This window comes from Columba livia, chromosome 3, assembly GCF_036013475.1.
Source record: "Columba livia isolate bColLiv1 breed racing homer chromosome 3, bColLiv1.pat.W.v2, whole genome shotgun sequence".
In the NCBI taxonomy this organism is placed as follows: Eukaryota; Metazoa; Chordata; class Aves; order Columbiformes; family Columbidae; genus Columba; species Columba livia.
In genome coordinates, this window is record NC_088604.1 from 56,894,233 (window position 1) to 56,907,165 (window position 12,933).

Genomic DNA, 12,933 nt, shown 5'->3' on the forward strand with positions numbered 1-12,933 from the left:
ATACATCTGATGTTCCAGCTCTTTATGGAAAATCCTTTCATTGTTTTAATACATTTGGTGTTAAAATCTCATAATTATGTCCAAGACCAAAGATATTGCTTTACTTTAGGATTCATTTTTATGCTTACTAAAAACAAAAGCAATCAAAAGAGATATGTGATCCCTATCTTATGTTGCACAAAAAGACGACCGGTTTCCTGTCAAGATCCATGACAGAAAAATATTCTTTTGTAACCTGCAAATTCGACTGCAATACATTGCAAGTTGCTTGATACTTTAACCTTACAAACAAACAAACAACCCCCAAACAAACACATCACCATTCTGATCACTTACAGTTTTCAGTACATTACAAAATAGCTTAACAATTCAGTTCATATAGGAAGGAAACTTGCCCCATGAGGTAGGCCCACTCTTCTCTCATCAAGAGTAGTAGAAAACCAAACAACATTGTTACCCCACTTTTAAGATTTACATTTAAATCCACTGGAAACATGGTAACAGGGACTTGTCTTCCCCTTGGCTTAGCATTATGGAAAAAGGGAAGTGGGTTTGTTTTGTTGGCGGCATTATCATTCATTGTTATTAATGATTGTTTTATTTATTTCTAAGAAACATTATGTTCTCTGGGTTTGTGTCTACTTCACAAGTACAAGCACAACGTAAAGCACAGCACATATTCACTCTGCCGAAGGAGAAGACCAAACATCATCCTGGAAGCCTGCGAAGACACAGCAGGGAAGAGGATCTGTGCCGGACCGACACTGACCTCCCTTCGACCCTGGTCCAAGGGCAGCAGCTGGGAAGCCTGGAGAAGAGTTGGTGGCAGGGGGAGAACCAGTGTCACAGTCTCTTGCCCGCAGCCACGGGTGCAGCAGGAGAAGGGAGTAAGGGACACTGCGCTGCTGCCCTCCCTGCCCTTCTGAAGGCCCGTCTGAGACCAGGACAGCACCTCACTGCTCCAGGCGCTGAAGTTCAGTCCATCAAGGTTCAACAGGGCAATTCAAGCACATCGCTAGATAACATGGATTCTACAAAACCTCTGAGTGAACCAGTCAGCAACGCAGACATACAACGGTGCACGTATATTTGATACAAAAGGTAACATGACACAAAAAGAAAAAAGGGAGCAAAAGACAGATTTTGGCAGGTTGCAATTGTTTCCCAGTTCATTTTGTGAAGACTAGAAAGTTTACATTAATCACCTAAGCATGGCAGAGAAGATGCAGGAGAGAAATGGAGGAGGATGAGCACATGAGAAGTTGTGTCTGAGGAAGGAAGGAAGGAAGGAAGGAAGGGAGGGAGGGAGGGAGGGATCAGAGAATAGAAAGATTATCTGTCTCCACTCCTGCCTCTAAGTCCACAGTTACTGGACTTCGGTCTTTCTGAGGGGTTTGTTTTGGGGGGTTGGTTTCTTCTTTTTGTTTGTTTTTGAGGTTCTGTTTGGTTTTGTTTGTTTGGAGATTTTTTGTTTGTTTTGTTTTTTTTTTTTTTCGATGAAATTCAATTCAGAAGTTAACCAGTCAACCAGAAGTTTTGAAATTAATCAGGTCCAACCACATCAACTAATGATCAAACCCGCCAAAGTTCTGTAACATAACACATGCCCAAAGAACAGCGATCAGTTGCCACACACACACTAGATAGAAAATATCTTGTTGCTAGAGTTTGGTAGTTGGAAGAAAGAATATTCTCATTCATTCCTTTCTCTTTCTCTTGTATTGCTTCTTTGCTTGTTCTGTTTTATAGCTCAAGACCATAATCACTTGAGCAACACCACAAAATCCCTAATATTCGATTCCTCTTCCAGAACTTCAAAACTTTACTGGGAAGGTTAGGATTATATGACTATTTTTTTTTTTAAAAAGGTTTATCATAAAATCACTCAAATTGAAGAAATATGCTTTCCTTGCTTGTAAATTATTTAATTCCATAAATAGTAGCAAACCTCTATTACCATCAGGTGACAGATGTATGTCTCCTATATTTGAATAACTAAAAACCTGCTGTATTGAAATTTAAGTCATCGGATGCAGCATAACAATAAAATTAAAGACAAAAATATTTTCTATGTTTAAAAAAAAGAAAGACAAATTATTTTCTTCCAACAGATAACACCTAGAGAAGAATGTACAAGCTATGACATAAATTCATTGTCTGGCAAGCATAGCAAAGTCTACAGTTTGCCGTAACCATCAATTTTGTTGTCCAAGCCAAAAAAGTTGATCACTCAAGATTAATAATAATAATAATAATAATAATAATAATAATAATAATAATAATAATAATAAATAGGCACATACCACTAGCCCTGGTAAAGACAGCGACCAGCACACACCACAGCAAGAAAATAAAGTGGCACTGCCACAATCTCATGAGTTCTCCTGCTCTTTATTAGCAGGGATGCCCACACAATCTGGTCCCTCCACTAGCACGGTAAACTTTGCTCTGCCTTGCACTTGTCAAGCACTAATGCACTGTCCTGGCTCAACACAGAGGATGAGCTATGTGCTGAGGTGCAGCACATAGCTGCATCGCCTGTTTGAGATGCAGGCAGAGACGTGGTGATCCTGGCGTGTGCATCAACATAACCTCGATGAGCCCTAAAACCAAAAAGGTTTGCAGCTACAGAACCTATTCCAGCAAATGAATGGTACACAAAAAGGTCTTGTGGACCACAGCCAAAAGACTCAAGAAGACTCTGAGGCCAAAAAAACAACAACAAAAACAAAACCACAAAACACCCATAAGGGAAAAACCCAGGATTGCACATGGTTTCTTCTAGGTAGCCAAGGTACTTCGAGCACTTTCCTGAATTAATCCACTTCAACAATTTTTATACCAACGCTTTATACCTTCTGGCAGTTGCACATAAAGACATTTAAAGAAAACAGTGAAGGAGCTCCACAACTAAGAAAAAGAGAGCTCTAAAAGAGGAAAATAGTATGTCTGCAAACCGACAACACAACAGTTCCTGGCTCTGAGCTGAGAGCACTCTCTGCCTGCCTGTGCCATCCCTTGGCATCCCCCAGGGCAATCACTGGTTTGCAAACTTCCCAGTACTACCTTGGAACCAGAAAATTATTCTACATCAGATGATGTTTCAGAATATCCAGAACAGGGGCATAATTTACTTCACTTTGGCAGGAGGGAGCAAAGGGAGCGGGATTGTCATTAAAATATTTTGTAATATCTTTTGGGCAAAGGGAAAAATTCAACAACACTGGTTTGTTTGTTTGCTTGTTTATTTGTTTAAATACAGGGACCTTGCACACTTGATCAGAATGTGATCCTAGCGCCAAGTATGCTGCTTCCTCCATCGTCGATTTTAGAATTTTTTTTCCTTCAGAGCAACCATCTCAGTTGGTTTTTCAATGTCACCTCAAACAAAGTCTAAACGAAAGAAAATAAGTACATACAGGGTAGTGACAATTATAAAGTTATGAAGCATTTATTTCCCTACGAGGAGGTCATATCACTAGTCAACATGGGATTCCTATTACATGCTACTCTGGGATGAAGTAAACCCTTTGACTTCAAGCCTCAGGCTTGTTCATCATTTAGCGTTAAACAACATTTTCAGGGAAAAAAATAATAAAAACATTATAATAATAAACACATTATAGGACGTTGTGCACAGACCCAAAAAAAAAGTCTTCTAGAGCATTTCATCTTGCCCTGAATAATAAAAGGCAGGAAAGGACAAAAAGAAAATTAAGTGGCTGCATATTTTCCAGTATTATTTTTTACCAACATAGACACTGGGGAAGAGGGGGGTGGAGGAAGGGCTGAGAGTGTCAGGCAAAATCCAGACGTCTAGCAGAACAATGCTTCACAGCAAAAATTACCTAACAATGCATCTTATCAGTGATGAACTGATGAGTTCAGACTGTTAAGTCAAAGTCCCTGACTCTTCAAGACCAATAAATTTGTAAGCTGATTGGTTTCCAATTTTTGAATTGCAGATACTTTAGTGAACTTTTTGATAATGATTCCATACTGCACCACTTTTTATTTTATTTACTCTCACTCAGGGGTAGCCTGGAAACCCCTAGCAAAGCACAATTCATTACTCGGTCTTTTCAGAACCTGTATAATGAAATAAAGTATTATCAATTTCTGCATTCCTTTCACCATCTACTTCAAGCATATATCATTGATTTCTGCCACAACCCTCTTTCATTCATTTCACTTTTCATGTGAACAAAAACATATTTTAAAAAGAGCTGAGTCAAAAAGTATACCACTGCCAATTCTTTGATAGCACGCTATTCACATTTTTTCTTAGAAATGGATGGCATCTTGCAGAAGCTAATAAAAATATGACAAAATCTGAGCTTCTTATATAACACGTAATTATACTTTCCAGCTACAGACAAAAATACCAAAAAAAAAAGAAAAATCTTGACAAAAGGAACTATCTAGAATTTCTTAATTTACACACCATGATTTAAGTCAATCCTGTATTTCTGAAAAATTGAATCAGGCACTCTGAGCTTGCTGATTAGCAATAGTGTGTTTTCCACTCCCTTGCCTGACAGTGCCTGCTGTATGGCGGGGAGAAGAATGCTCCAGGCTTTTCATAATCTGGGTAATCAAGGTTAATATAAAATTTGCATACCACCTTGCTGATGAATGGAAGGTTTCCTGCAAGAGCACTGAGGTTAAAGTCATATATATTTCATCAGAAATAAAGCACTGGCTAAAAGTATTACATATTTATCTAAAAAGTAAGTCTTCATGAGTTTACAGTCAGTCAGTTTTCCACTCAAGACTTTTAGGTAATTAAACATAATTTATAACATGGACTCATACAGCCCATTAACCGCCAAATCTCTCATCGCCTTTGGAAATGGCAAGCATCCACTAAATTTTTGTCACCTTGCCCTGAAGATATCCACCATCTTGCAGGGACAAGTAAAAAAAGTCAAAATGCTCATCAGCTTCATTGACATTGTGTTATTCAATAGAAAGAGAATTTAACTTGTAGGTATAGCCATACAGTTCCTTAAAATACTCCAGTGCTTCAAGTATTACATCTCTACCCTAGTTATAAGATCAGTTCACACATTTAGAAAACAAAACCCAGAACACAGTAGAACAAAAGAAAGCTACTCACAGACTGTAACATATCAGAAAGCAAAGCAGTGGAAAATACAGTGTTGATAAATTTAAACAAAGGAAAATAGTAAACTTAGAAAAGTGTGTTATTTTCTGAAGAGCTACATAACTGCTAAAATTTCCTTTCTAGATATACAAACACTTTAGCTTCAAAATTCTGCAAATGCAGAGCCACAAAGATGATGAAGGGAGTGGAGCATCTCCCTTATGAGGAAAAGCTGAAAGAGCTGGAACTCTTTAGTTTGGAGAAGAGGAGACTGAGGGGTAACCTCATTGATGTTTATAAATATGTAAAGGGTGAGTGTCACCAGGATGGAGCCAGGCTCTTCTCGGTGACAACCAATGGTAGGACAAGGGGCAATGGGTACAAGCTGGAACACAGAAGGTTCCAGTTAAATATGAGAAGAAACTTCTTCACAGTGAGGGTGAGAGAACACTGGAACAGGCTGCTCAGGGGGGTTGTGAAGAATGTCTCTGAGGACATTCAAAACCCGCCTGGACACATTCCTGTGTAACCTCATCCAGGTGTTCCTGTTCCGGCAGGGGGATTGGACTAGATGATCTTTCGAGGTCCCTTCCAAACCCTGACATTCTGTGATTCTGTGAAGGACAGAGAAACATTAGTGATTTTTCAGACTCCACAGTTCGTTAGCCTGTAAGAATCAAGGCATCCAAAATACTTTCCTCTATACCCTTGCTGGAGTGGAGTTTTTGGTGCTTTGTGGAGGCCAAGCCATCTTGCAATGGAGAAGTACAGCTTGGGTAACTGACTTGGACAAGGTTGACAGATTTTACTTAATTTACAATAATCTCAGCTATTTCTAACGCCACAGACCTGAACAGTCAAAAGCAGTGTTGTCATTACTAAGAAAAAAGAAAGGGCTTCCATAAAATCTTCATTACATATGATAGGACTGAAAATGTGGAAGCTGGCATCTCAGTCATGATGGGGCTTGTTCAGGCAAGGCTCACTTTCACTCTGTGAACTACGATTTTCCAGTTTGAAGACTAGAGTGAGACAGTATTTGCAAAAGTCCTTTGAAAGCTGTTAAGTGCTTTGTGATCTACAGAACTAAATTATTAAAACGTTGCTGGTAATCATTCTGCTGGAACTCATTCTTTCTTTGTCCTCACCAAACTGATAAATATCTTGGAAGAAATGTGTCACAGAAATGTGACAGATATGCTTGCACACTCTCATGTTTATCCTAACAGTTAAAAAAATATGGTGCTTTGTTTGTACTAACAAGTCTTGGAGAAGCAACAAGAAAGTTCATTATAATAATGCATTTATCTGAGTAATTCTTAAAAAAATAACGCAGAAATAAAAAAAGTCTTTTGATTAAATGCTGTCTAGCAAATCATAGTCTGGAGAACACTTAGTGCTTTACAAAGCATTTCTGAGAATAAAGCAACATCATCTCCATTGGGAAATATTTCCAAAGGGGTCCAATTTTCAGTCATTAGTGATAGTGGTAAGCAGTGAGACACTTAAAAGTGCTTTTAACTGACAAAAACTATGGAGGGAAGAAAGAAGAGGAAAGAAAGAAACAGATGTATAAGCTGTTTCATTATGTATTAATGAACTAGGAAAAAAATAGTTCATGGACATCACCCTAAATTCTTAAAAGACACAAAGTATTCTAAAACTAGTTCTTGCACAAAGGGAGTGCTAAAGAATGATCCACCTATATGAGGAGCATTGCAATGAGTTATACTACCTAATGAGCACGAGCTCTTGCAAGTTTAAAAAAAAAAAAAAAAAAACAAAACAGAAAACTGTCTCTGTTTAAAAAATATTAACATAGTTTTCTTTAAGTATGAAGCTAGTCAACCTTCTACTAACCAGTTTTTATATCTCTGCTAGAATAAAGTCTAGCTAGTCATCACAACAATAGCTCTAATTCATACTTTATTTCTGAGAATCCTTAGATACCAGAAGAATTTAAAGGCGTAATCGGCAAGTTCCAATTTTTTAAAAGTCTGAAAATATCTGTTGCCTGGAGTTAGATTGAAAGGAGATGTCAAGGGGAAAAGAGCCAAGAGAAATGGACATAGGGCTGGTAGTGGCAGACGAAGTTAGTTTTCATTTCAACAGCCAGATGAAAAAAACAGACTGGTTTAGGTAACCACAGAATATAAAAATTACATTTAGTCTGTCTAGGAATATGGAAAAAAACTTAAGCACACATGCACTTAGAGGAAGAAGAAAAAAAAACAAACAGCCTTTGCCCTTTACATGAAACTTAACCATGGCCTAGCAGTTCAGGCCAAAGGTCTACTTACTCTAACATCTTTTCTTTAACAGGGGCCATAAGGAAAGGTAAGAACTTGGCAAGAACACACATCACTTCTCTGTGTTCCCCAAAACATTATTTGCTCCTTTCAGTTTGTCTAATTACTGATTTCTAATTTCTGTTTCCTTTTAAGAACTAATTCTGACTCATTTAAAGAACTTTTCCAGTGCCTCCTTAAGCCTACATACTCCTCTGGCATCCACAACACCTATTTCTGACAGACACCTTGATGGGTCTACAGCCCATTGTGTGACCCACCTCCATTTGCTTCTTTCCAGTCTGGTTCCCCCATCAGCCCAAAAAGGCCTCTAATTCTTGAAATGGAAGAGGATTCCCCTTTATATTGGTGATGGTCTTGCAGAATTCTGTCATATTTCCCCATTATATTCCCCTGAATTGTGTCTGTTCCCAGGCCAGACAAACCCATTTTGTTTGAGCATTGCCTCTCAGGCATGGCTACAGACCGCTCCTCTGGCACTGAACTCTTGCTCACGTTGAGATTTCCACAAGACATCTTTCACTGTCTCACTACTCCACATCCAAGACTACACAGCAAGTTTTAACATTAGCTGGTTGGCTGCTTATCAATTTCTTAAAGTTTTCAAACACAACACTTTCTATATTTTATAGAGAGAGAATATATATACATTATATTCCTATCTGTTTAGTCAACAAACTTATACTAGTTCCAAAATTTATTAATCCAGTATGTCTTTGATATTATTTTAAGTAATTTTCTGAAGTCCAATATATTATTTTAAAAATATCAGTCCCTTGGAAATGCTTTCTGTTGGATTTTCTTGATGCTACATAGTGTATCAAAGCTGGAGACTGTAACAATCAAGTACATCTGTCTTACAAATAAGAAGTGGGATTTTGAGAGGGTGGGTTTCTTTCTAAATCATCCTATAACTCAGTTCCACACAGTGTGCACAGGTTTTATGTACTTCTGTACTTTCCAATAGCATTTCACTTGTTGCTTTCCTTTCTTAGCTGTATCAATTAACTAAATCAAATCTAATCCTCTGATTTCCCAAACTTTTCTGCATGCAGCTTGCTTACAGTCTCACATGTCTGCAAGTTTAGATTAGTGATCTGATATCCAAAAAGGCAACAAATACTCATATTTCACAAAAAGTCTGCTTCCTAACTTATCTGGCATGTGGTCTAACTGTACACAACACTAGTGAATCTTCAGTCAGTCTACCATCTTCTTGTTATCAGTCTATTACAGTTTCAAGACCTTTTAAGATCATAAATGAAAATAACTTTCTGAGCGGTTTACACTTTTATAAATCCTGTAATTCAACAATTTTAAAATAAATAACAGATTTGTTATCAAATCAAAATGGTCTGGCTTTCTAGAGTTTTCCTGTGCTTTTTTTAATGGTCACACATTGTAAGTCTTCCTGAACAATAAAGGAATTTGTGCTTGGTACAGCTGAGTATTTTAACTTTGCTAGCTATACTTCCAAGTGTAACCATAACCTCAATAAAGCTGCTATGACAGCCGGCCTCTTTGTTAAACTACAGAGAACCATTACTGTAAAATAAAGTTTTAAAGAACCAAAAAGAAACCAAATAATTCATTATTTACAAGTTTGAGATTTACAGTTCCAAGTCAAGAGTTTCTTCACCAGTTTGTAATCAAAGGGTACAAAAAACAGAGAGATGTAATATAGAATCTAAAATCAGAAAGCCCATGGTTCACATTGCAAAGTGAACCTCACATATGATCAAGCAAATATTGTAACCCTGTGGGAATATCAAAAGAAATTTGGTGAGGGGAACACAAAAAATAAGAAACAAGGGACTTTCTGGGAGATGGTGTTTGAAAACAAAGAAAACCCCAAAACCCGAATTCAAAAAGGATTACATAAGTAGCAAGAGAGAGAAGTGGAAAATGACTGTGACAGAAGCAGAAAAGAAGAGACAGCCCTGAGCAGTTGGATAATTCCTACTACACAAAGGAGAGAACTTGGGGAAATGAACCAAAGCATTAGACAAAACAAAACATCCAGACTGGAATAAACATCACAACTAAAATAAATTAATTACTTAAAGTAGCAACCAACACAGACAACAGAGACACAAAACTCCCAGACAGTCAAAGTTTAAACAACAAAAATCCCCAAATATTTTTTCCTTCGAAGCAAACTTGAGGCAGGTCAAAGGTGCTGTATTTCCAACAGTGATAAAAAAAGATTCCAGAACTAACAAGGATCAAAATCATATCATATCCTTGATCCCAAGGGATTCTGTAATCAAACCCTTTTCCTCTACAGTTCATCCACATGTTAAACCAGCGGAACAGAAAGTGCAGATGCCTTGCTAGCAGGAGAGAGAAGACAGATTGTATCATTACTGCTAAAACTCCCCAAGCGCAAAATATGACAACTGAAGAGTTACAGAGCCCATGCCCAGAGAAACCCACAAGAATGGTCCTAACATGGAATTAACATCAGAATTTCATATCATATACACTATCGACACTGGAAGCTTAAATAATTTAAAAAAACAAACAAAAAAACCAACAACAACAACAAAAACATGGGCTAACAGGAGTACAGAAAGGTACTATTTTAGTTCTTAAAGTTCTTGAACCACAAACAGGCTGAAAGCTGGAGTATATTCTGGGGGAATCATGATCATGAGTTTGTCCTGTTCCTGAACTCTTCCACAAGCTTCCACTGTGATCTGCTCTCAGAGACAGAATAAGAAGCTAAACAAAAATTCAGCTTGAGTCAGTAAAGCTACTGTTATAAAGTGCACCATCTCTTGTCAGAAAATAAATAAATAAAAATATTTTTTTAAATAAATCACTCACCAGATTATGGCTAAAGAAAGGCAGGTAAATGGATTAACAATAATAACTATTATAAGCCTACAAGTAAAAGAAAATTATTAATCCATCCAAAAATGCATAAACTGTATCTCTACCGTTTACCAGAGTGACAGGCATAACAGTGCTAGTTTTGAACAGGAAGCAATTAAGCTTCAACCAACACAGCAGAGCACAGAAATGCTGTTCAGGAGCTAATTAGCCAAGGTGTGGCACTCTATTAGTACTATGAACACAGCCATCCTGATAACTTCAACGTCACCATACAAGATTTCCTTATAGTGTAACCTGTGTTAATCATTTTTTTCTTTCTCCACTTAAAGGTGAAAAAAACAGTAAGGAAGTTAACTTGATTAACAAAGTACATGCGAACAGTTGAGCTCCACAGTGATCTTTAGCAGTGACCTTGCTTGTAAAGGCAGGGATCCAATTCCTGGTTTAGTAAAGAACTGGTTCCATCATGCTATAAAAACTGGTGTGTAATTCCCTTCAGTTATAGCTAAACTCATGGACCAACAGGTCGATCAAAGTGCCAAAATCACAAGCTAGAGCTGTACAGCAAAAAAACTCCTATGAGAAAAGTGAGAAAAGACACGCATGCCAAAGAACAACTCAACTCAAAACTAACACTAATAAAAAAAAGGAATAACGAAGAGCAATGTTGACTTTGAGACCTCAAAGGACCACTTAAAACCACAAACACACCAACCCTGTTTGTGCAAACAAGCAGGCATGCACAGACAGCACGCAGGTTTTCACTCCTGTTCATAATTGTGCCAGTCATATGCAAATCACGGCAGGTCACATTAGCAGTTCTCCAGTCCTACTCCAGATTTATTTTTAATTTAAAAATAAACTGTGTTATACATGATTTCAATATTTTGCTGGATGACTGAGCAAGGGAAAGAATGAATTTAAGTGCAGTCTATAGACAGATAATGTGAAGGCTGTAACATAAGTGAAAAATGGCCATGTTGCTAAGATAAGGCCCCAACCACCAATCTCATTGTCAAGCCTGGCCATCTGTCAGCAGAAACCTGATTTACTGCATATAATACTGCTATACTTGATTACTACTACAGTGCTATAAAAGGCTCCTGTTTTTTTTAAGCATTCCAAAAGCTACTTTCTAGCAACATAAAAGGGTTAATAAAACACCTCCTCAGAAGCTAAGATTCATGAAACCAGGTTTCAGAACTTTAAATCAAATTTCACCCAGTTTCAATGTCACCGATAGATGAAATTCCTTTATAAATAAAAATATTAAAAAACAGGGAGAGAAAAACATTAAATTATAGTAAATTACACCAGTTTCAACCTATAAGAAAGGCTGCTTGCAGCAATTCTTTTTTTTTATGGAGATTATTGTGACAGTGGGCAATTGCAAAGAACTTTTAAAAGGTACTTTGAGAAACACTCCTACAATACCACTATTCAAGAAAACCTCATTAATAAAGAGGTCACCTTGCATCATATGATAACTAGTCTGTCCGTCCAAACTGTCTGCAAGAGTGTTAACGACAATGGTCCGTAAGCACTGCATACAACAATGACATAATATCTCATGGTGTAACAACTCAGATGAGTACATCTAATCCAACTTTTCCCCCTCCTACACACCAGGACAACAATGCCTGTGTATGAGATTCATCCTTCACATCAGATACCCACTGAGCAAAACAGCTGCAGGTACTTTCTCAGGTTAATCAAACAAATCAAATAACAGCATCTAGTAATAACAAGATGATTTTTCTCTCTAAACAACAGCCCTGCGCTGCAGGTGGTTTTGTCCCATAGAGAGCAAAGGGAGAAAAATGTGTCCTAAGCAGCTGCTCATTAGGTGAGCACCATTCTGCCTGCACAGCAAATGAAGCAAATGTTGTGGAAAAAAAACACAGTTTATGGTCAGGTAATTAGACATGGTAACACAGGCACATCCAAAAGAGGTGGGAAGACAAGTACAAATTACAGTTGCACAGGCAATTTATTTCTGGGAGTTTATTATTTTTGATGTTCCTGGACTTCAACCTTACAATTTCTTTTAACGAGGCTCGTTTCCAGCTTATTTTTTTCCTATTATACAATAACAGATAACTTTGAACAACCACCTCCTATGAAAAATACTCAATTCCAAATAATTATTTCTTCTGAACAGATCATTTTATTTAAGGACACCAGAAAAATACTCTATCAGAACAGACCTAAACAAAAGTAAATTGTATAGGACCTCACTGTAATTGTGATAAAGAGGTGAGAATTTATTGCAAGCTTACCTGATACTCATTGGGCCAGAAAGTGCTCACAGCCAACTCCGCTCGAAGCCAGTCTTTGCCAGTGGAACCAGTGACGTTCCAGATGGGATTAGCCAGTGGCCCCTTGTTCACCCTAACCAGGATGTTCAAAGTGCCTGGGTTTGCTCCATTCTTGCCGTACAGAAGGTAGCTGAAATCGATGCAGTGAGTATCATTTTCTTTCATCGTTGGAAGCTGGAGTCGAGTCCTTTCTCCAGGGTCATGATCTGAAGAAATCACTATCATGTATGATCCTAAAGAAGCAGGGAGTGAGAGGAAAAAAAAACACACAATAGTAAGGAAAAGATAAATGCAAATAAACTGATTGTTTACTGTGAAAAGGATGGAATGCATAGATGTCATATCCCAAAATATCCCAAGC

At 37.7% G+C, this 12,933-nt stretch overlaps 1 protein-coding gene across 15 annotated transcripts in view; it reads right to left on the reverse strand.

Annotated features, from left to right (window-relative positions):
- The window catches only part of PTPRK (protein tyrosine phosphatase receptor type K), a 407,715-nt gene that overhangs the window by 262,030 nt on the left and 132,752 nt on the right, over nt 1-12,933 (reverse strand). For all 15 annotated transcript variants that reach the window (XM_065056898.1, XM_065056897.1, XM_065056904.1 and 12 more), the window contains exon 3: nt 12,534-12,805. In XM_065056898.1, the coding sequence (XP_064912970.1) occupies nt 12,534-12,805 (272 nt within the window). The remainder of the gene's footprint in view (nt 1-12,533; nt 12,806-12,933) is intronic.